We start from the raw sequence: 24,501 nt of genomic DNA on the forward strand, positions 1-24,501 counted from the left end.
AGGATAGCCCAAGTCTGGCTTGTTTAGTTTACCAAGAGGCCAAGAGTTACTGTGATTGATGACTTGGAATGATACAAGTAAAGGACTCTTCCCCTTCTTGGATATTTAAGCGCAAGCACACTGTTGGTCCAAGACCAAGTGAACAGGCCATTAATAACTTTAGATGGAAACCAGAGGAAGGCTGCTGGTGATCTGAGCAGGGAGGCTTTTCCTTTCCTGCTCTTGGAAGGGGAGGTCGGATCCTGACAAGCTTTTACCACAGTTTTGCTTAACATCTTCCCTGCCTCAGGTTTCCCCTACCTTGATATTGTTACTAACTTCACCATTAGCTGATCAACAACTGCTTCACTGTCTGCAGATCCTTGCATATCAAATGTGGGAGATGTAATTGGAATGTGTGAGAAGACTGGTGTCAGAACAGGATGTGTGTGGGGCTGATCCTTCAGATAAATTCTGAGAGGCAATATGGCTTGCAAATACAACAGACATTATTCCTTATTCCGTTGGTCTCCCAATGGCTTTGCAGTTTTATCTTGTGACAGAGCACCACTATAGGGCAGTCAGTGGAGGTGAGGAGATGGGCATTGCAGCCTCTGACTGATGAATGCTGGTTCTAGTCTGTTTGAAACTCTTGTTTACAAATTTCTCACACCACATTCTGATGGGAGCTTTGGACCAAGTGAGAAGATTTGAAAAGGTATTTAGTACCTTTTTCACATAGTTCTCATGTAAGGTATGCAATATAGTTAAAGCAAAGGAGCTGTACTCACAGTAGTAAATTGTGTCACAGTTAGGGCACTTCCATGGAACTGCTCTTTCACAGAAACTCCCAATAGTACGAGTGCGTGTTGAATGGTTTTGAATGATTTGGTTTCCTCTTGAACAAAGGGAGTATTTTTGAGCTTCCCATCTGGCTTAGAAGACGTTTGCTGAATAATTTGTGTCGATGTGGCTTTCGTGTATTGATCTAAAAATACAAGTGCTAACAACGCTGATACTGTCAAGCCCTCTCTAGCTGCTTGCTGTTATGATTCAGTGAGTGGAATTCAGAGCAGCAGTTGCTCAGTGTACAAGAACAGCTTCAGCACTATCACTGGGGAAATAATGATTTCCAAACGAGCTTATGCTTGCACTGAGCAAAGCAAGCTGATACAACTGCAGATCTGGAGAAGTTCCCTAAGCAGTGGATAGCTTCACGTACCTGCTGGCTCTTCCACATCGTGTAGACTTGAAATAAACGTTAGGTGCCTGTGAGGGCCAAAAAGATTATTCTGCTGCTTTGCAGTGATGTGCAATGCTGAAATACACATCACAGTTCAGTCACCTCTGTTTGGAAGAAGAGTTTTACGTGGAGCCTGTTGAAATGAAAGTGTTTATTTTGGACTAGAAGTTGATTATTCTAAGGCAAGTTGAAGTGTATAATAAATTTCACTGCACATTTGAGACAATTTGCTGTCTCCTTTTTTCTGCAGCTTTAAAAGGCATGTGGTTGTTGATGGCCACAGATTGTGTGTGCAGTAAAAATGGCACAGGCAGAGCATATTCTGCTCACTGAAGGAGGCAGATTGGTTTGGCTCTTCTTCATCTGCAATAAATGGGATCTTTGGATAACACTTGTACATTTCAGATCCCTGCAATTAGTGTGTGTGAATTTCAGTGCATGTTAATAACACTGGTACTTGAAAGTAATCCCAAGTCTTGAACTGCTTCTCTTCATAGCGATTGAATTGAGAGCCTCACAGGCCACGAAATGTGAATTTTTGTTGAAGTTTGTGCCAGTTTCATTTTAAATGTTTTGGAGGGGAGGATTTTTGTAATCTGTCTTGGCCCCCCAAACACAGTTATTTTCTGCATTAAAAAAAAACAGAATTCCTGTGGTTTTTGGATGGAGATAAAAATTTTTATACCTTTCATAAGCGATTTTTTATAGCATTTAAGCGTAACCTTTTGGCTGCATATTGATAACAAACTTTCAGCAACTTATTTTTGAAGGAGGAATAGAACTCAAATAAACATTATGAGATATTCAAACTTCATAGAGGAAATTTCCATCCTGAACCTTGAGCCATACTAGAGGTTTAAAGTGTTTGGCTTTTCCTGGCCCTGCAGCCTTTCTCAGCAGCCATCAGCTATGCTGTGTACAGCTAATCACAGTGCCAGCTTGTTACTTCTATCTCAAGGATGGAGGAAAAGCTTGATTCTTTCATTGAGAGGTTTTCCTGTTGCCTCAGGAGATATGTATGTTGTCCTGTCTGCTATAAATTGCTGTCATATTGCCATACTTGTGTACAGAATACTGTACTGTGCTCAGCAGTTCCAAACTTCTCAGGCAGAAATTAGTGCGGACTGAAGAATTCTGTTTCTTTTAACTTCTTTAATATTTATTTTAAGTAGGGCTCAGCTGCTCCTTTGTCAGAGGGAGGCACTACTTGCAATCATGTTAATGTCTGTATTTCTCATATCTTGTAACTAATCATCTGTGTGTGGCTGTGCATCAGAGCAGCTTTAACATAACGTTCTGGGGTTTTTCTTGCAGTGATGCTACAGCCTTTTGACTATGACCCCAATGAGAAAAGTAAACACAAGTTTATGGTTCAGTCTATGTTTGCTCCAGTTGATACTTCAGATATGGAAGCAGTAGTAAGTATTGAAAGTAAATAAAATGGATTTATTTCTGTTTCTGTAATTTTTAAGACCTTTTACATCACTTCTTCAGGGCTCTTCTGAAACCAGGCTGTAATGTTCCTTGAGAGCATTAGCAGATTGCCATTGCAACCGTGGTTACTTCTTTAGAAGACGGCCATTGGTAATGGCATACCAAGCTGTGAAACGTGTTAAGTTGTTGTAATTTTTATATGTATATGATTTTTATTTTTTTTAAAGGCAGACTTGAACATGTTTTAATTATAAGGTCTGTGGTATCTTTTATATTGCACCCCTTTGTACTCTGTCTTGACTCTTCCCTTGAGCAGCTCCTTTGCCCAGTGGGAACCAGGAAGGTGGCCTACAGGAACTGAATTTTTCTTTATCCCTTTTGTTGTTGCTTAAATAAATAAGCTGCCTATATAGATCTTAGGTCATAGTATGGTGGATTACAAGTGAGAGTAACAGAAGCATATGATTTTGGTACTACTACAGGAGAGCAAAAAGAAGCTTGCTCTGGTCCAGCTTCTGTTAGTTGGGGAGAATATTTAATAACTGTCAAGGACACAATAAATAAGAAGAAACATCCATTGCTCTGTAATGTCCGGGGCTGCCAGTATGTTTGAGAGCATGAATATTACTTTATTTAAAACAAAACAACAACAAAAACAGCCACAGAATACGCAGCGTGGGTTTTTGATGGTTTATTTTTTTGTAAAATTATGAGGGTTTTTTCAGTACAGGTTTTTTTTTCCAGTTCTTTACACCCTGCTGAACAGCCCTTCAGAACTGAGGCCTTTTGGTGGAGTTGAGAATTTCCCTTTTTGAAAGAGATTTGTGGAACTGTGTTTGTTTAATGGCCTTAAAATAAGATCCAATGAGAGAAACAGCAATAGCAATGAAGTGTCTGCATCACCAGGTGAATAAGCCAGCCTGCATCTCTTTGTAACTCTTTAATTTTATGAGTTACTTTATACCATATAGAATATTATCCTGCTAGCAAAGAATGTTTTTAAGGATCTAGATGGCCTTTCCAGTTTCCAGCTCTCCAGCCCAATACCATTTCTTTTCCTGTAACACTCGATCACTTCTCAGCTCTGTTACCACTCTCCAAATATCTTCCTATTCTGGATAAACAGGTGAGACAAATTACTGGGCTACTATAAAGCTTTCAACGCTTCTCGGGCAGCCAACAAGCTTAAAATAGAACTCTGACTTCAGCCACAGAGAAGAACTGAAGTACGACTCGGCTGTTTAGGATGAGTCAAGTTCTTCTTCGCGTTGCACAGGGGTTACCCATAATTTGACACCTACTTGAGATATGCTGAGCGATACCAGAAGTGTGGCCAAAGTGAGGAAAAGCCACGAGGTCTCCCTTTTCTCTCATGAGTTACCTGAGTTTCAGACTATGAAGAGTGATAGTGTCTGGTCTTCTAAGCTACTACTCAGCTGTGCATTTGGTTTTCATTTTTGGTTCTGTTTGTGTTTAACAGTAATGTGATAAATGCTTGTGGAGTTTTTCCTAAGATGGTATGATTTGTTTCTGTAATGCAGTACCTTTTCAATGTGTCTTACTATGATGTTTTGTTTAATATTAAATTATTCCAGTGGAAAGAGGCAAAGCCAGAAGAACTCATGGACTCGAAACTTAGGTGTGTGTTTGAGCTACCGACGGAAAATGATAAGCCTGTGAGTATTTTTAGCTGCGTATCGAGTGACTTTAATGCCTCAGTAAATCATGTAAAATGGCACGTGTGTCCAGGCAGCCATGTAGGCCCCAGCAGAGCGCTCTGTTCTGCTGCCTGCATCTCATCCTTCTTTTAAAACATAAAATAAAACCATTTTAAATCTTAGTGATGCTTAACCTTGCTAGCAGCTAATTTGAACCGCCTGAGTGCATCGCAAGCACAAGGAAATCTTTGAGTTGACCTTTCTTCATTGAGTGAATGATCACATAGGATAAAAATGCTATCAAAAAAAAAAAAAAAAAAGCACTAATTGGTATTAATAAAGCTGAGAGCTTTCCTGTTGAGAGATGTGATGAGGAAAGAAATCTGAATTAAGTGGGAATTAACAGCTGTTCTGCTTAGGGGTAACTTTTTCTATAATCTGTAAAAATTATCAGGAGAAAACAAAGCAGGGGTAGTAACAGGTTCCTGATACCTTATAAATAAGAGCTTCATTTTAAGAGATTGGTAGAAATTGGGGATAGAGCATTTTGTTTTTGTTAGAGCCTGGGCCCTTTGCAAAACAGAGAGAGGATCCAAAGCCAAGAGGATGAGGGGGTTTTGGAGCTCTGCAGCTTTTGGTTCCTGACTTGGGCTGGAAGTTCCTCTGTCACCACGGAAAAGCAGGATGGAGATGTGATAGCCAGCAGTGGGGGGAAGAGTGGGAAGAGTGAGAGAACTGCAGCAGAGCAGCTGGGTGGTTCCTGGCAGCTTGCTGCTGCTTGGAGCAGCTGCTCGTGTTGTGCTTGGAGAGGAAAAGGTGCGGAGAGCACCACGACTCCAAGTAGAATGTCAGCAGATAAGTCACATTTCCATTACTGTGGGACACGGTCTGATGGTATTTCCTTTCACATACATGCAAGGACTGAAAACTACGGGTCCTTCTGTCTGCACTTTGCTGCTGGTCTGGTGTTCAGGTCAGAAAGGGGAAATAAAGGTTGAAGAAGAAAAAATGCTGCTTATTTTTTTATATACAGGCCCATTTTGAGTACTAACAGGAGATTTTACTTGATTCTCCTCCTGAGTATCAGATGTGGTGTTAATAACTAACCAGAATCACTCTATCCTTTCTTAACAGCATGACATAGAAATAAATAAAATTGTATCCACAACTGCAACAAAGACAGATTCCTCTGTAATGTCTAAATCAATAAGTTCTTCCTTGGATGACGCTGAAGTTAAGAAAGTAATGGAAGAATATAAGAGGCTTCAAGTAGAAGTTCAGAGGTTACGGGAGGAGAATAAACAGTTTAAGGTAAAGATTCTTTCTTTTCCAGGTTTGCTTCTCTCCTGACATAAAAGATTCAGACTGGAAGGTTTGGTTGCCTGTCCTTGGCACGGTGTTTTAATGTTGTCAATCAGCAGTTTATGTTTCTCTTTGTGAAGCCAGAAAAAAGTGTGGAAATCGATGGTTCCTCTGAGAGGAGCACACAGCTCATGCAGCTGGAGCAGCTGATGGGATAGCAACCCAAAGGAATGAATCCCCACTCATTTCTATTTCTTTTTCCCCCACCTAATTTCCTGAGTTTGGATTAGGCATTCAGTGTTGGATTTGGCCCTGTGCTCTCTGACTGACAGGAGCTTGAGGGCAGCGTTGTGCCAATGCTACACGTTAGTCGTGACACCTGTAGCACACGGTTGATGGGAGTGAAGTAACACAAGAAATACAGTTGTGGTCACACCCAGCACATCCCTGTGAAACCAAACAGATGAGAAACCATGATCACCAAGCTGAAGACCTGTTTTGGTTTCATTTATTATCGATCTCTAGTTTCAGAGGTATCAGCACTGATGGAAAATGTAGAATTTGTTATTGCTAGGCCCCAATGAAAGCAGCTCTGTTCTGTCAGCTCTGATGTTGTGTGGCTGGCTGGTGCATGAAGAAATTCTTTAAACACCTGTAAAACATTTGTGTTTTTTATTCAGGAGAAGTAATTAATCTGTCTTCCTTTAGGAAGAAGATGGACTTCGGATGAGAAAGGCACCCCAGACGAACAACCCAATATCTGCTTCTGCAGCTGTTGTCAAGGATGAAGGGCACAGCTCCAGACTACTTGCTTTGGTGGTTTTGTTCTTTGTCATTGGTGTAATTATAGGAAAAATAGCCTTGTAGAGGCAGCATGCTGGAAATTGTAAATTGGTTTGATGGTTCTGCCATATCATTGGATTAAATTTATTCATAACAGTGTTTAAAAAAAAAATTAATGTATGACATCTCACAGGTCTTGCCTTTAAATTACCCCTGCACAAATATTATGTAACATAATCTAGAAAGTTTAAAATGTACAATGAGGGAATGAATGAAAGAATATTCTTCAGTGATGAAGGGGGAAGAAAATCATGATTTAACACTACAATGGAATATTGTATATGTCATTTTAAACATTCTTAGTCCCTGGTACATGTTGCTGGATGACCTCTTTTTAAAAAAAAAAAAAGGAAAAAAAAAAAAAAAAAGAAAAATAGAAAAAACAAAAGATTCTTCCACTGCTGGAGCTGGCCCTATTGGATGTTTGGAGCTGGGTTAGGCAGGAGGTGTTGATAACTTCTGTAAAATATGTTAATCCACCATTCTGCTCATAAATTTAACAGTTTTTCTGTCAGTGTCTTCAACTCTGTGCAAGTTACCAATTTCTTGACACTTAAATGAATAGTGAGAAGCTGGAAAGAGTTGTATGTGGCAGTGCTGAATGTGCCAGGCATCATGAAGAGGCGTGTATGGACTGGTGTGGCGCTAGTTGGGAGTAGAAGTCAATGCCTTGTTCTTATGGAGGGACCAAGCTGCATTGCTATTGGTTCATTTAGTTGAATTAAAATGTTATTCAGAGATGTTTAATGCATATTTAACTTATTTAATGTATTTCATCTCATGTTTCCTTCCTGTCACGAAATTGACTAATGCTTTATGGTATGAAAAGGCACCTGTTCTAAAGCCAGTGACTAGAACTAAAAATCTGCTGCTGTAGTGATGCAAGATTCTTCTGCCTCCTGTAGTTTTGGGCACTACGCAATTGTTGGGAGTTTTGATCATCTGAGCATTGGGAAAACAGTGGTCAGGAAACTGTTTTTGTATGTAAATAAGTCTATCTAGGGGAAAAAATATTAGTAGTAAACTAGTCCTATGCCGTAAAAAGACCAATCCTGTTTGATGATGTAGCATCTAAAAAAAAGAAAAAAAAAAAAAAAAAAAAAAAAGAAGAAAAAAAGAAATTAAATAAAGCCCCCAAATTAATGTTTCTTTTGTTACTGTTGTCATGCTCTGATAGTTTTGGCGGGGAGGGAGCAGCATTATCTGTCAACTTAGCTTGTTTCTAGCATAAGGAAACCAGTAGCCGTGTTTCAGGAAGACTTTGTCCTGCCTCATTTTAAAATCGTTGTGAGCAGCCCCACTCTGAGCGTCCTTTACCAGGGTGCTGTGTGTTGTTCACAGGAGCCGTGCTGATGCTGAGGTGCTGCAGAACTTCACTTTTCTCAGTTTAGTTGGATCCGTTGGTTAAGATGCTTACTAACATATTGAACGTGAAGCAAAGGTAATTTTGTTTATTTTCTTACAAAACTCAGAAACTCCATGTGCTGTAACGTGTTGGGCCTCAGGAGATGAAGTAGCTTCTGAGCAAGTGAGCCCCTGTATAATGTTAGATCCTGTGCCCAGAAACAATTGCTGACAAAGTTTTTGTAGCACCATTCAAAGTTAAGAAACATCTTCAGAACGTGGCTTCTTCCATTCCTTTTTTGCTCCTGGGTTTCCTTGGGAAGGGTGTTTGGGCAGCTGCTGTCTGCTGTGCTCTTCTCCATCATTGCCTTTGGTATTTGTTCCATTTGTTTCTCAAGTGCAAAAAAGTGAAACTTCATGTGAGATTTAACAAGAAAATGGCTTTGGGGGGATGAAAAACTGTTTGGTGTTTTCTCCTTAGGAGCACAGCTCTGGAAGTAGCGACAGAAAGGAGAGGGTTGTTACTTCAAAATGTTACTGCCTGCTTGTCTGCTTAGGATGGAAGGACAAAGAGCTGAAGTGTGGCTGCAGCGCTGTGCCAGGAGAGCAGAGCACAGAGGTCAGTGTGACAGAGTGGGCTGAGGGATGAGACAGAGGAGCAGAGGAGTGCAGACTTGTGCAGAAGCAGTTGAGAGGGCCTTTTCAGAAACATGAGTTGTAAATAATGGGAAAAAAGGTAATTGTTGGCTTTAAAGAATGTGTTTGAGAAATTTCTTCACTGAAGGGAGGCTGAGTTACCCGGTGTCTTTAAGAGGCTGTGTATACCTTGTTTTCACTAGAAATGTTATTGGAGGAGCTGAAATCCTAATTTGCTTCACAGTATATAGCATTAGCTTTGAGAGCCCTAAAAAACAGCCTCAAAAAGTATTAAAAAAAAAACAACAAAAAACCAACCTTTTCAGGGCAGAGAATCAAAGCTTTACGCTGATCATCTCTTGTGAGTGTGTCTGTTAGAGCACTCCAGGCAGCTGTTCCATATGGCTGGCAATCACTGCTGGCACAGCAGCTTTGAATGAAGCAGAAAGTCACAGAACCACAGAACGTCCATCCTCCTTGCACTGTTCCACACCCACGCTGATGGTTTGGAACTTCCAGTCATTGTGAGCAAGTTTGTCTTTGTGGTTTGCACTCAGGTTTATAAAGAAGTCCCACAAAGAAGAGTTCTGTGTGCTGCTCTATGCCTTACAAAGGCACGGTGAGAGATGTGCAGGACTGAGCAAGCTGAGGATGTACCCATAAAGCTGCAGTCTGCAGGAGGGGCAGACCCACACCTCCAGCCCTAATCAGGACTCTTAAATTAACTTTGTATCTTTGGCAGCTTTAACAAGTAATAATCGAGGTCTTTCCTAACAGTTTTTGATGACAACCTAGACAGTAGCTTTGCTTTTGCTGGACTTAAATGACTGCTGAGTAGAATCCTTGTTACCTGCCCTTTAGCCAGACCCTTCTTTCATATGCAACAGAAAGAACAGTGAAGGTATTTTTTCTTGCAGTTCCTAAAGGCCATTCTGTGGAAATGCTGCAAAAATAATCCAGCTTTTATAAACCGTCCTTTAGATGCTGCTGCTGGGAGAGCTTTTGTTTGGTGTTACAGGGGGTGGATATTCTGGAGGGCGTTGTGTATCTTAGGCATGAAGTGTAGAGCTCATGGATAACACTATCATCTGGTGTCCTCCCACAGCAGCAGCTGCTAGGAAACTGTAGTTGATACACGGTAGTAGAAAGCAAGTTATTACTTACTGTCCTTACTGCTCTGTTCAGATACGTTTACTGTTAGTTTTTCTAAGAGCCAGCAGAGGCTGCTTTGGCCGTGCTCTCCTTGTGGAGCTCTGGCACTGCTGTCTGCGCAATTTGGGCGCCTCTGCAAACAGTTCTAAAACATCTCAGAGCCGAAGCGTGCTGAGGAGTGAATGAGAAAACCATTTCTGCTCTTTTCACTTGGCTGCTCCCATCTTACAGCACCGTTCCGTGTGTGAGCGATGCCGTCCCTGTGCGCTGCAGCTGAGCGGTGTGAATGCACAGCAGTGGTGTGTGCAGGCCAGGCACCCAGTGCTGGTTCTTGTCAAGTAGCCGAGGGCCCAGTTAAGTTAATACTACATATGTAATGCTGAGAGGGACTGATGTATCATAATGTAATTTTCTAAAAATATAGGATTGTAATGGCTTGGTGATGGTATTCAGTGTTACTTCTTTTCTGCTGAAATGCTGTTAGTGGGATAAAGCTGGAAATTCACTTTACAAATTGCTAGACTTTCTTCTCACCAATAAACCATAAAGGGTTTCTAGTTGCTGCACTTGTGAACTTGCAATTCTTATTATAACCTTGACTTAGCAGTCAGTATACTTACATGGTGATGTGGTACAAAAGGGATCTCTAATGTCATGGTGTTTGACACTGCACTCACCAAATGCAAGAAGCTCTGTGTCATCAGAAGTGTTGTTTTCATCGTTTGATTGGAACACCTCCTTCATTCATGGGTGCAGTAGTGACCTGTGGAATTCTGAGCTCTTCACGCTGTCCTTACTTTGCTTTACATTATGTCCCATCATGTCATATCTCACATTCTGTTTTCTATCTAAAGCAACTGAGGAAAAGCACAACCAAAGAGCCTGCTGTTTGCAGTGGATGAGCACATAGGAGCAGCCCTCTGGATCTTGTGTGCTGTGCAGCAGTACCATGAGCAGCATGAAGCAGCTCAGAGTTGCTTTTCAGTTCTGTTTGCAAACGGGTCAGCACCCATTGCTCAGATCCTCAAGTGAGCAGGTTGAAAAAGGACAGGTGGTGAGCTGCAGTGTGCACATCTGTGTGTGCAGGGTTTCTTTGTGTGTTGTTATTATTCAGAAATAGGACTGGGATTAGTTACATGCCATACCTGGATGTTACTCTTCTTTGTAATTTCTAGCATTTCTACAAGTCTGATTTACTGATGAGGAAATACATAGATCAGTGTGTGGGCATTTCTGAAAGAAAAGTGACTACTGAGCGAGGCTGCCTGCTCCTGCGGGCTGAAATCTTCTGCAGGTTCGCTCCATTAAGAGCTGACAATGGGCTGCAGTGCTGCTGTGAGCCATCAGAGGCAGTTAGACAAACAGGGGTTTGTTGTTCAAGCAGGGCAGTGCAGATCCTTTGCCCACATCCGCCAGCGATTTCTGTGTTACCCCCACTGCCTCGTGCTCTGAATCACTTCGCTGATGGCTGTCAGTGCTGAAGGGACACAGCGTTGCACTGCTGCCTCTTGTTTGGCTGAGCTTCCAAGGACAAAGTTGTGTTTCTGCTACTCAAATCTGCTTATCTGTAAAATTTGTTTTATCAATCGATTTTTTTTTAGTTTATTTTTTTTTACTGGATAAATGTAGGCTTTTCATTGAAACAACACAAGTGAGAGCTGTTCAGAAGCCTCTTTCATGAAACATTCTGATATGCATTTTTACTTCATTATACCTATCATTGGCTCTGCTGTTCCCATGGCTTCATTTCCTTTTACAGAACTGCTTTCACATTTTTACCTTGGAGAGCACAAGTTTGACAACTGTCCTAAGCTCCCACAGAGATGTTTTCCCCCTGGTCCAGGCCCAGGTTTGTCCTGAAGCATCTGCATGAATCTCTCCAGTCTGTGAGTAAAGAAACAAGGCTGCATTCCCCTGAAGCAGATTTTGAACCTTGGATCTTTCTCCTATAATGTGTCATTGGAGAAGGGCCTTTTCCAGATGGCAAAGCAAAAGAAGATAGGAAAACAAATGAATTAAGGGATTAATTGAACCTGTGTATTACAAGTTGACATCATACATCTGGCTTTTTGGTTTATATTTCTCCATTGGTACACTTCATTCTCATTTAATAAGTTCCTAATTCTGTGACTTTTTTTCAAGCTTCTGAAGTGCCTACAAAGAGCTGAGGAGCAGCCTGCAGGGAAGTGCTGTCCCCAGTTTTGCCATACTTTCTTTTTTTTAATCAATTTTTTTTTTCTTCAATGGAGAAACTTGCAAGACCAGAAGAGCCTTCTGAACTCCCTCATGTTTGGGTTGGCACAACTCCCACGTGTAATTATCCATACACAGCTACTTTCAGAAGGACTTTATTAAGGCCGTACAAAGTCAGGAGCTGGGAGATGACAGAGCTGAGCTGCGGGTTTGGCTGCTTGGAGGGGGTGAGAGGTGGCTCTGATGCCCACTGCAGCACTGGGCTGTGGCTGACCAGGGGGTGTCCAGCAACAGCACAGCCTGGCTCTGCATCAGCTTAAGTCCTCTTAAGATCTGTATAATGTGGTTTTTGAAGCGTCACCTGAATCAATGTGGCACAACACGGAACCCACCCGTACGTCAGGGCCGACTGCTGTGTGCTGTGGGGCTGCAGGTGGAGCAGCAGCTGCTGTGTTTCACTGCCGTGCTGATCAGTTTGCTCCTGGTGTCCGGGTGCAGTCAGCCATCTCCTTTCTGTCCCCTGCTGCCTCAGTGCAGTGTGCTCATAGTCAATACGAGGCTTTTAGATTCAGTGTGGATCAGTTACCAGATCGTAATGATTTATCCAGAAGTGTTTTAAAACTTTCTGCTTTGTCTCAGTTTTGGGGGCAAATTAGAAAACATGGTGAGGCATTTTAAACACGGGCAAAGGATGGATCAGTGCAAGAAGTTTGTTCCTGCTAATGGAACTGCTGAACAGATCCGACCAAGGCTGAGTTGGCAGCTGTACATCAGTGTGCTGCCCCAGGAGCAGAGCATCACAGGCCGTGCATCTGAGTAATGATGGGGCTGGATGTGTGAGACTTATGCTCAGATGCAGTGCAGGAAGCAACTGAGTGTATGCAGAATGCTTGAAGTGTGCTGCTTTTTTTTTTCTTCTGTTTTTGGAGGTAATACTTTTCATCATTTTAACTATGTTAGAAGTTCAGAGCAAGGCTTTGGAGACACGTGTGGTTGTGTCACTGGCTTCCAGCTGGTACAAACAGCCCTCAGCTTGCTTTTTCTTCACAGCTACAGCAGGAAGGCACGTGTGTGCTTCAGAGCTGAACAGAGTTCAGTAGTCGGATGCTTGTTACGTCCTTGACTTTATACAGTGTTAGGCATGAAGGTATTTGCTTTTGTCCTGGTTGTGCTGGCTGAGGAGAAAGGAATCGGAGCACAAGGAGTTGGTGCTCCCTGGGGGGGATCCCCCCTGCATTCAGGCCAGGGCCTGCAAGCTGCTGGGGAACCTACGTGGTGCTTCCAAAGGGCACAGCTCAGCAAATTCAGCATTAAATCTGCTGGTGAAGAAGAAATTAGATGGCAAGCAGAATTAGAACTGGCAGTTTGCTATGAGAAAGGTAGGAAATGGCCCAACCTCAACAGTTTGGCAATTAAGGAAGAGAACAACTTTGGCAAAAAGCCCATCCTATTTCAGTGATGAATGAGGGGGAAAATAGATGTAATATAAAACAAGAAAAAGGGAAACTGACAGCAGTCAACACGAAGGGTAAGAGTTATGAAGTGTAGAAAATTAATAAGGAAAGCAATAGCCAAAGGAAAAGAAAAATGTATGGGCTCCAGTGCTTGGGGGGAGGAGGGGGGTGAAGAGCTGAGGTACCGAGGAAATCTTGGCAGGAGATAAGGGTTGTTTCTGGATGCAGGTGGTGAAACTGCTGGTGATGAGCTAGGAGAACTGCAGAGCTGATGTCATTCATTAGCAGTGCTTAACATCCAAAGTTAACATCTTCAAATTCAGCCTATAAAACTTCTGTCAGTACTTTTAAGGGAGATGTCTGAAGCCATCTCTGCTGATGAGTGAGGCATACAGCATGGGGTGACCAGGTATGTGCTTGCTTAGCTGGTCAGCCCTGGGAAAGGGATGAAAAAGGAGATGAACACTAACAGAGGAGCATTGTGTAAGTCACTTATTTCATCCTGTCTTTATTTCTCTTTTTTCTTTGGGATTAATGTGGGTTGGGTGCAGCTGGACCCCCAGCAAAGCCTGGCGTTCTGTGAAAATGGCACATTTCAGAAGTGGTCCTTGCAAGAGAACCGCAGTGAAACAGGGATGCTCACAGGAGGCTTCTGCAGGGATCTGATACAATTCAGTGCTTCCAAATCACCGGTGAAAATATACCTAAAATCACTACTGAGAAAAACAGTAACACGATGAACATCTCTGTGCTCAGAGAATGAGAGCTGCACCTGTGCTCCCAGTGCAGTCCCAGGGTGAAAAACTGACAAAGGTCACCTTGTTTTGAATTATCCCTGGCAGTGATTGTATTTCTGTATGTCTCAGCTGTGAGACGGGCATTTTTGATGCAATTTGGATATTTGCACGTTGAGAGAGAAGCTGGATAATTGGGATAGATGCAAAAAGAGATTCAAAACTTACTAAATTGCTAGCAGAGTGTGAAAGGCCATAGAGGGAGAGAGAAAACTGGTTGGCTGAGTTTATCTGAGAATGTCTTGATGACAGTGCACGACTACCTTCACGCACAGAAAATAGCAAACACCACTCTCTCTTTGATCTTAGCAAAATGAGCAAAACAAGACTCACTGTCAGATTGGAAAAAAGGCACAAATTCTTGAGAGAATAACTGTATAATTTAGAAATGTTTCTCCCAAAACTGTGAAAAGAACAATAAAAGTTGCAATGTTTATGCAGATAGCATTTTCATGGCTTCTTTTCCTTTACAACATGTGAAGTGCTGCAGAGCTGAGCTGTGCTGAGCACCACGGCTGCTGTGGGGGAGCTGGGGGTCTTTCTCCAGTTTTGAGTATCATAACCTACACTGCATTAATTGGTGATGGCAAACAGCACTGCTATGGAAAAAACTGCATGCAGCTTCCAAGAGAGGCAGTGCTGCTATGCCTCAATCATACACTGCACCTTCCCAGGGTGTCCCAAGATGACAAAAGCCCTGTTCCTCACGGTGCACTTCAGTTCTTCAAATGTTTGCCCACACATCTCCATGCAGCAGCAAGCAACAAAGCACAACAAGCTTTGGCAATGAAGGGAGGCGTTGTGCCTGCTGAGCTGAACCCTGGAGCAGCCTCCACTGATGGCATTGAAGGCAGACGAGCCGAGTTTGGCCACTGTGCACATCAGAGATGTGGCTGCTTACGCGGGCCTGGCACATGTGAACATGCTGACAACATCTGTGTCACAACTGTATGCATTTAATAAGCATCTCATCTGAATTATTAATGTACAGTTCCCCCCAAAAAGTACTTTGATGCTATAAAACCCATAAATTATTTAAGTACAAGCTGCAAGTTTGTAAAAACAGCATTAAGAAGTAGCTATTGCATAGATGGTTTAACAAAAATATCCCTTGTAAGATATATAGGCTTATTTGGAGGGGATTTAGCTACTGGGAAGAGGTCTTCCCCAGGTATGTTATATGCTTCTTGGCTGCAGCAAAGGGAATGTAATTTCTTACTCTCTCCTTCTTGCCAGCAGAGCTCTGGACAGTCTGACAGTGCTGCTCAGACTCGTCTCCTCAGCGCATTGTTCACTGCAGGCAGATTTATAAACCATCTTCAAGTGAACGGGGCTGGCAGTGACATTCCAACTGATACGACAGCTGGATTAACAGCCAATGCACTTAGAAGAGGAGACAGTGAAAATATACAGCCTGAGAAGACCTGAGTGATCTTCTGCTTTGCTCACTGCCTGTGGGTGGGAGCTGCGGTTGGCAGTGCCAAAATAGTGCAGCAAGGATGCAGTGTCTGCAGCTACAGAATGCTGGGAGTTGGCACCACTATGCACAGGAGCCTCTTCTATTTACTGTAGCTTTTCTTTCAGGTGATGCTCTGGGGTTGCTGCTCTGCATCTCCACATGTATGTACATGTGAAAACTGCAGAAAACATGTATAAACTGAGAGGCATCGTTAGCTGTGTCCTTAGTGAGAGCACTTGCTGACACTGTATCTGGTGCTGATGGACACCGCAGATCAAATTTGCACAAACAGCAATAAGGACTGTGGCGGAGGGAGCTTAACCTCAAAAAAACTCAGCAGCTGACACTCTGGATGTTTGAATTACATCTGAACTAAGCCCTTGATTAAATCTTAGCAGTGCCAGAAGCTCAAAGCATCAGTTGCAACTGATGCTCTTTTTCCCCTCATTGCTGAAGTACTGATTGCAATGTGCAGTGCATCCATGTCACTACATTACGTTGGTATGCAAAGAGGAGGGGAGATGAGGCAACAAAGCCATCAGGCAGTACGTGGTCAGGCACATCTTCTTGGCTTCATTCAGCGTTCTTTGTTTTTTGCCTTCTTTTTTTTTCTTTTAAAGTGTTTCCAAGTCTTAAGTAAAACTGGTTCCAGATGTGCTCAGTTGGAAGTTACAAAAATCATATTAGCACCAAGACTATCTGGGTTCTGTGCTGTACCTGAATAGAGAGCTAGTCCCATCTTAGCACCTGCATTGCTATCAACAGTAAGAGGGCCACAGGCAGAGGTTTCAGTTCTTCACTGCCATTAGCACCCTCTTTCCCCACATGTTTCAGACTATAGTAGCTAGGGAACTCCTCTGATGCACCCGCGCACTGAACCAGGGGCGCCTGGTAGGACGTGGGCCGCTTGTCGGGGCGGTCAGGGCTGGATCCATCCGTGGGCCTCTCACCAACATACAGCAGGCTGCGCTCCTTGGGGTCGTGCTCTGTTCTGAAGAGCTCATACTCCGTGTGGGGCAGCCTGATGCCCAAAGCCAAGCAGCCGTTGGTTGGCGTTATATCCTGCTCCACGCCGGCACTCCAGGAGCTTGCGAGCCCACAGCTCCCCGGTTCGGAGGAGTTCAGCATCATCACCGTCACCTGATCCATGGGCGTCACCCGTGCTTGTGTGACTTTGAAAGCCAGCTCCGTGCCCCCTTTCACCTTGGAGGAGGGGACGCCCTGGGTGTAACGCCCGGATGCGTAAATGGTGAAAGTGGGCTGCTTGCAGAGCGGGTCGGAGTAGTGGTAGTAGTAGCCCTGCCAGGTGTGGTTACTGCCATGGAAGATGAAGTACCGAGTGAGGAAGAGCACGGCAGGACGCACCTCACAGCGGGTGCTCACCCAGCTGCCGCTCAGCTGCACCGGCAGCTCGACCTGGGCAGGCAGGATGGGCGGGTGGTGCTCGTCAGCTCTGTAGATAGCGCCGCAGGCCGGGCAGGGATGCATGTGGTGCTGCAGGAGACAGAAAATTTTCATGTCAATCGATATGACCAAAAAAACCCTTCTCACAATATTTAAAAACCCCACACTCCCACTCCCACACCAGCACATTCGACTGCAACAAACTCAATCCAAGACACCCCGGTAGGTTAAGTGTGATGAGGAGCTCTGTGCCATCCTGAGCTGAGGCTTCGCACGCAGCAGTGGAGCTGGACAAGGCCAAGAGCTGCTGCAGCCCCGCGCCTCCGCCGTCCTTTGTCAAACGCCAGAGGGTTTGGGGCGGCCTGGAACACTTTCTGGCACTCCGTGCATCACAACTGCTTTACTTTTCATTAAGCAGGGCTGGAATGTTGTATCGTTTTCCAGAACACGAGCTAATCTTTGCTGAACCACTGCATGCAGCAAGGTTAAATAACTCAGTAGTTAACTGGAGAGGGGGTAATTTACATGCGAGTTGATTGGAGCCTACTGTAATTTAGTCATTTTCAGTTTGTTTTACTGCTACTGTCACATTAATGAGTGCTGACAGTACACAGTACATTATGGCTAAATAATCCCAGAAGTTGGCAAATGTATCTGCTCTCCTCAGACAGGAAATTCTTTGATAATGAAAGGTAATTTGGGAGAATGGGTTTCTTTAAAAGAAGTATAAATTTAAGGGAAAAAGAGTGATATTTTCATCAAGAGGGTTAAAAAATAATTCCTAGCATAGCTCTGCTGCTCTCACTAGCACAGGCAAAGGAATATGAGTCCAGTGACAAAAAAAAAGAAAAAATAAAGGCTGTTCCCAATGAACTGATCACTATGGACACGAAGCCAACTGTCGCACTCCCTCAGCCTTCTCACTGCCATGTGAAGAATTCTTAATGTATGGCAGCTTCTAATGACCGCCAAGTGGTGACATCATGCGCGGGTGCATTGGAGAGCTGTGAGCTGATTAATTACAGTGCTGTACTCAGAGAGTGGATTTCAGTATCTTTAAGTTTGGGTTTAAATTAACTTTTAGAAGTGTTTATATTTACCATCTGGTTTTGCTCATATATATGGGTTTGGCCCAAGATAACACAGTTTTAACCAATTTGGGAAGGTTACTTTGGAGGAAGGGGGGTGCTGCTCTGTGGTTTTCTTTTTCCAAGCTCAGCTGCTGTCATCTGGGGCACGGGGAAATGCTGCCCCCCACAATCTGCACCCAAAAGAATTTTTTTGTTGTTAACTCAGTTCCATCTGGCAAAATGCAGAGAGGTTTTCCCCCCCATCTCACTGCTCAGTCATTTCTGAATGGATCAGACATGATTCAGATGAAAATGTGCTTTCCTGGAGATAAAGCAACCTGCTGCAACATATGAAACAAAACAAGAAGAAAGCAGGGCTCCTGTTCAGCTCTATTTCTGTCACAGAGAACGCTTGGTTTCAGTGTAATAGCATTTCTCAGAGCAACTTCCTCCTCTAATGGCATTACACAGAGCAGCAGCAGTTTAATGGCAGACATTGGCTTCCTTGCTCCTCTGAAACTGAAGGACATAACAGAGAGGGATGGGAGGCAAACAGCAGAGTGGGCAGCAGCGTGCAGCCCGAAGCCTTCACTGCCCGTGGGGCAGGAAGCCGGGAAATTGCATTTCCGAGGAGAACACAGAGCCAAAGAAAAGCCATTAACTGCAGCCCCATGCCAAGGCAGGCCACTCCAGCAACCAGGAAGGGATGGGGGAACCTCCATCTCCTCCTGGGGTCCGTGGGGCTCAACGTGCAGGCAGTCGGTGTGTTCACAGCACAAAACCAAGGAGCGCTTTGCGAAGCCCACGGGCTGGGCACCCGCACTTACCACGGCACTCTGCAGCGGACGCTGGTAGCCCGTCGGGCGGTAGTGCAGCCGCTCCGGCCAGTCCGTATGGATGTCTCCCAGGTACAGCTCCTCCACCAGGCTGCTGCCGCTCTGCTGCGGCCCCGGCAGGGGCTGGTGGTGCGCCTCCACCCGCAGCAGGCTCAGCTCGTGCATGGCGAAGCCCAGAGCCGCGGTGCAGTCACGCTCGGTTTTGGCGCTCAGCAGTTCGTAGAGCGCTCCGGGGCTCCAGGCGCGGCCCGGGGGCAGGAAACCGCCGCAGCCCTCGTCCGAGCTTCGGTCGATGCGGGAGGCCGCCTCCCGCATGGCCTTCTGGCTGTGGAAAACGATGCCCACCTTGTGCAGGTGGTAGTCGGCCTCCGTGGCCCCGCGGGTGATCCACGAGGCCTGGCGCAGCCGCAGCTTGCCTTTGATGACCAGCGAGTAGGAGGGCTCGCGGCAGGACGGGTCCCAGTAGTAGAACTGGAAGGCCTTGAAGAGGCGGTTGGCGTAGAAAAGGTAGGAGCGGGTGAGGAACTCCGGCCCCGGCCGCACCTCACACCTGGGGACAGAGGCAGCGCTGAGCGCCGGTACGGCAACGGGCGCCTTGTGGGGAGCGGGGCTGAGGCGGGGGGAACGCGGGGCACGGGGGGCAGAGGGGCGGGAGGGGCAGATTTCGAGGTCTTCTTTAAGAGCCGCTGCCAAACGCGACGGTGGCGGTCACCGGGTGCGACGTGATGTTTTGTGCCCACCGGGAAAACGGGACGGAGGGGCTGTGGAGCCCGCTCTGCCCCGCGGCCAGTAGAGGAGGGAGGCTGAGGGGTCGGGTCGAGGTGGGCTGGGGTTCCCGCTGCCCGCGGGGCCTTTCTTACCCGGTGGAGACCCAATGGCCCTCCAGGCGGGGCGGGAGCCGCGCCTCGATCCTGGCGCCGTCCTGCAGGTGGCGGAGCTGCTGCCGGCACCGCGGCTCCCAGCGCAGCGAGCGCTCCGCGACCGCGTGCACTGCGGGGAGAAGGCGGGGAGGCGGTCAGTACACACACATATACACACACACATATGCATACACACACTCACATACACACGATACACACACGCGCGGAGCCCCCGCTGTTGCCGGCTCCCAGCTCCAGTACCTGAAGCCCATCGCTCGGTCCGTCGGCGCAGCCCTTTGTTCCCGCTCTCTCCGAAGCCGCTGCGGCAGCGCAAACCGATACAGAACTACGGCATGGGAACGGCGGCCCGCCTGTCGCCCGCCATAAGGACAGCACTTCTGTCACTTACCTCATTTCCCATAACAGCGGATGTTATTGGCTATGGGAATGTGTGAGCACGCGGTTAAATGCTGCAGACCTTTGCCTGCACGCACATAAATGCATATTCCTGTGCGTTATTCGCTCTTAGGCAAACTCCCGCTGCCCTCCTGGTGAGTTTGCCTCAGGAAGGAAGGAGAGATTTGCCTCTTTGAAACGAAGGCCCAGCAAAGCTGCCACATCCCCACCGCTGTTCTGCCCAACTCCTGCCCATCCCACAGCCCGGCCAGCCATGGAACTTCAGACTGATGCACAAATTCGGTCACTTCTCTACAGGGGGAAGGTTTTACACATCGCAGGAACAGCGCCTTCAAAATGTGTGCAGATGTTAACACACAGACCCTGGAATGACCACAGGGAATAAGCGCACGGCACACAAAGCCCCATCCGAGCAGGGGAGCGTTAACAAGCAGCCGACCAACCCAAAGGCACTGAAAGCACTGCGGATGTTCTGTTACCTCACCGCGCGCTGCAGTGCAGGAACTGCCTGGAAAGATGCTTTATTGGTGCTGAGGGGTCTTCCTGGAGCAGACTCGCAATTGTTCTGTTTTAATCATCTGTAAAGGGCCTGACAGGGTGAGCAGGGATAGCCTGCTCCTTCTCAATTGCTTGCACTGCATTGTGCTTCCTAAAAATCAGTTCCTGCGAGCCCTCACATGAAAAGACAAACCTGAACGACAAAGCCCTGGCTGCTGGTTAAGTTTGCAGCCTGGTACCACCGTGGTTCTGCTCTCTCACCCACTGCTGCCAGAGCTGTGCTCTGAGGAGCCCCGCTCCTGCTGCTTTCTCACTCAGCAGAAGAATAGCCAAGCTCCAGCTGCCCATCCTAGCACCAGGCCTAACTGCTGGCAAAGCTGTTGGAGATCTTTCAGTTAAAGGACAGTCCAGAGTGAACCACACTTAAAGCATATTAAATAATTATCTTAGAGAAAACTGTAAACTACACAAATAGCTGTATTTGGCTTAGAGGTAACAGATCATATGGGCCAAATTTGCTCCTGCTTACAACCACAGAAGGGCTCTGGAGGTGTCAGTGCAGTCTATAGTTATACCGAAATAACAGCAGTGAATACAGCCCCGTGCTGAACTTGCTAACTGCTGTGTGTGTGTGTTTATTGCGGCAGAAGCCTCAGTGTTTGACTGAACCCTTACTGCTGCTTTTGGCAGAGACACGAAAAGTCTGCATTATTTGAGAGCACAGACACTGTGGCAACATGATCACAAGATTTTGACACATTCAATAGGAAAGGGAATTTTTATAATCAGGATCAAACTCCATGGGGGAAAAAAAAAAAAAAAAAAAAAAAGTGAGAGAGAAAAAGTAAAAATAAAAAACCTCCAGAATGTAAATATTTGACATGATGGGAATTCCTTGGGATTTTATCTTACTTAACTGTACACAAGACTCCAAGCTGAATGCATCCTCAAACCAAAAGCTACTGGATTGTATCCAAATTTTGTGGCTGCTTTTCTCTCTCAAATACTCCAGCCCAGCCCCACCAGATCCAAACAGTGTGTTTTAACTTGGAAAAGTTCAATTCCAGACCTAAAATCTGTAGTTAGGCCACATTTTGATTCCAAGAGCAGCATAAAGTGGCTGTCACTCATGTGTCACTCGTGTCACTCTGTTACTCAGCCCCTGGGGACGCACATCAGCGCAGCTCCTGTCTCCATCTTAAGAGAGACACAAGCTGACTGCTTCATAGAGTTCTTGGGCAAGGGGTGGGGGGGGAAGGAATTAATGACAATTCATCTTCAAGACAAAAATACTCATTCATAGGAAAATCTAAAAAAAATCTCCAACTGTGATCTCTTCCATTCTCTCGTTATCCTGTCTGTCTGTATTGATTAACCACAAGCGTTTCCAGAGAGCTCCTCAGTGCAGCAGCTAGACAAAACAGGATCTTTTTCCAGCTTTCTGGTGCGTGCTGCATCCAAAGCACTGGCCCAAGGTCTCCAGGCAAGAGGGCTGCACAAGTACTCAGGCAATTAGGAACGCCAGGCTGATCCCTGGAACCAGCAGAAACTGGGCCGAGTCTTGAGACAACTGCAGTAGCAAATACTAATCAACTATTCCATACTCTCATTTGTATAAGCAACTTGTAGAAAAAATCAGACCCACAGCATCAAATGATAGAAAGGCAGAACTGGAAATTCCTACGCAAAGTAAATTCTTGGTAAAATTAGGACGAAAGATTCCTAGGCAATGGCCAAGCCTGAAATGAGAACCTGCCACAGGAGCTGTGCTACAGAAGTACTCTTTGCTGCAGATTCAGATCCATTTCTCCATTTTGAAGGAAAAAAAATACCATCCAGGAGAGAAATACTGCAATATGCTCTGTTGGAAACAAACCTTGTTTGTGTTTCTCCATGCAGATTGACTTTGGAAAAAAGTTGAGTCACACATCTATTCCTTTATAAATGGAGGAGAAAATGCATACGTTAGAGTGTGCACCAAATTAGTTACTGAAGATGAACTCTTCTCCAGAGCTAGATTGTTTAATCTGTTCTGTTATTGCCTCCTATGGCCAGAATTTATTATTTCCAGTTGTAAATCTAATGTTTCAGTTAGTCACCCATTCACAGGGATAAGATCAGTGCCTGAAGTCATGGAGAATTTCAGATTTCTTCACTTAGAGATGACCTAAAGCCTTTGATATTTTCTGAGGAATGTTCAGACTGGAATGAAATGGGTGATAAGAAACTTATCAATATATTCTGCTTAAGTAAATCGTACTTATCCGCACAGACTTCATTAACAGAGCAAAACAATGTTTCCTTAGCATTTTTTTGTTCTGAGAGCATGCAGAATGGATTTTGGGATAGCCACTAAAGGAATAAGCATTTTTTCAAAAGCAAAGATGTCTGTATTGAGCAGATCAATTTCTTTTGCATTTGTGTGGAGATTAAGTCAGCGGTGCTTTCTGTTCACTCAGAATAAGGCATTCCCAAGAGAACAACTCTGTGGGAAGAGATATATTTTATTTTATGATATTATAAAGTTGTAAAACTTAAATATAACCCAGTGGGGGTGGAGCAGTGTATCACTGCACAACTTTGCATTTTGCCTACATTCAATCTGAACCCAGTTTTGGACAGGACTTAAGCATATGCTTAAGTCTAATTGGTTTCAGTGAAACTTAAGCACGAGTTCCGAATTAAGCCAGTTCATGAGCATTTTTCCTGATTAGTAATGCCTCCCTGAATTGAAGCCAGAATGTGGTCAAGTGGTTGAGGGACGATGCCAGTGCTTTCACTGGAGTTCTGTTTGGCTTCTGGAAAAGTATTTCTATTATTCATCCCTTATTTTTCAGTAAAATGGGCATATATAGAGCTGTTTCACTAGACTGATGCTCAGCCTGTGCTACTTGCAAAATGCTTTGAATTCACCAGATGTTTCTTTGTGTTCTTTGAAGAGTGGCACAATAAACATATTGGATATGTTAGCTATCACTGCAGAGCACCCCCTTGTGCTTTACAGAACATGACCACATGCGACATTCTGCAGATCTTAAGAGGGAACTCAGCTCACTCTAAAGACCCAAGCAGCTCAGGGTTTTGGAGAAGAACTTTTTGAAAGTTCTTATGAAAGTTCTTAAGTTTCTTATGAAAGAAACATAAATTCACCACATAACTTTAAGCACACTGGAAAACAAGTTCAGACACTCTACCCTGTCTTCTGTGGCTGTGATCATTGTCTGATTTGTCTCACATCCACAATTAAAATAGTGGAGCACTTGTGGTGAGCTGTCTAGAGGTTTTTAAGGCACTAGAGAAGTAAATATTTTGCTCTTGGAATCATGGAACCATTTATTTCTCCTGTAAGTGTCATGTCCAGGGGTAGATGACAAGACAAATGGAACTTGTAGGAGGGAAAGAGAGAAGGGAGAAGATATTCTCTCCTGCATGTCAAAGATCTTCTTCAGTATAAACTATATTTAAATAAAAAGGCTCTTAAAACTGCTCTCTCTGGCTGTTTACACTGAAGAAAACCAGACCTGACACTGTAAATAGGATTGCAGGGCTCGATCCCACTTTCATTGGAGTCGTAAATAGGAAAGATCCCATGACTGTAACAACACGGCATCAGGACCTTATTCAGAAAGTGCCCTTCCCCATAAACTGGCATGAATACTCCACTGAAAGAATACAGGAATACAAAGGAGAAATGGGGTATGACACGTTCTCTCCCTGGATGGAGCAAACAAAGCAGGGCCCACCGCAGCTGGCATAGAGGACTATGGCAGCACGAGACATAAAAGCTCTGGCGGCAGATACGAGTACACTTTCCCAAGAGATCTCCTACAGTTACTGTCGGTCACGATGCCACACTTTTCAGTTCCAGCAGAGCCCTTCCTGCCCTGCGCTCACTGCCCTAATGGGCATGAGCCCTGCTGCCCCA

The 24,501-nt window shown here is 44.9% G+C and overlaps 2 protein-coding genes across 2 annotated transcripts in view; one reads left to right on the forward strand and one right to left on the reverse strand.

Moving 5' to 3' along the window:
• Nucleotides 1–7,195, forward strand: part of VAPB (VAMP associated protein B and C) — a 27,017-nt gene extending 19,822 nt beyond the window's left edge. The window contains exons 3-6 of the mRNA XM_048963517.1: nucleotides 2,537–2,640; nucleotides 4,252–4,332; nucleotides 5,449–5,625; nucleotides 6,325–7,195. Of these exons, the coding sequence (XP_048819474.1) occupies nucleotides 2,537–2,640; nucleotides 4,252–4,332; nucleotides 5,449–5,625; nucleotides 6,325–6,483 (521 nt within the window). The 3' untranslated portion in view covers nucleotides 6,484–7,195. The remainder of the gene's footprint in view (nucleotides 1–2,536; nucleotides 2,641–4,251; nucleotides 4,333–5,448; nucleotides 5,626–6,324) is intronic.
• APCDD1L (APC down-regulated 1 like) overlaps nucleotides 6,562–24,501 on the reverse strand; it is a 23,535-nt gene continuing 5,595 nt past the window's right edge. The window contains exons 2-4 of the mRNA XM_048963516.1: nucleotides 19,662–19,791; nucleotides 18,793–19,351; nucleotides 6,562–16,985 (exon numbers count right to left, since the gene is read on the reverse strand). Coding sequence (XP_048819473.1) covers nucleotides 16,221–16,985; nucleotides 18,793–19,351; nucleotides 19,662–19,791 — 1,454 coding nt within the window. The 3' untranslated portion in view covers nucleotides 6,562–16,220. The remainder of the gene's footprint in view (nucleotides 16,986–18,792; nucleotides 19,352–19,661; nucleotides 19,792–24,501) is intronic.

This window comes from Lagopus muta, chromosome 16, assembly GCF_023343835.1.
Source record: "Lagopus muta isolate bLagMut1 chromosome 16, bLagMut1 primary, whole genome shotgun sequence".
Lineage (NCBI taxonomy): Eukaryota > Metazoa > Chordata > Aves > Galliformes > Phasianidae > Lagopus > Lagopus muta.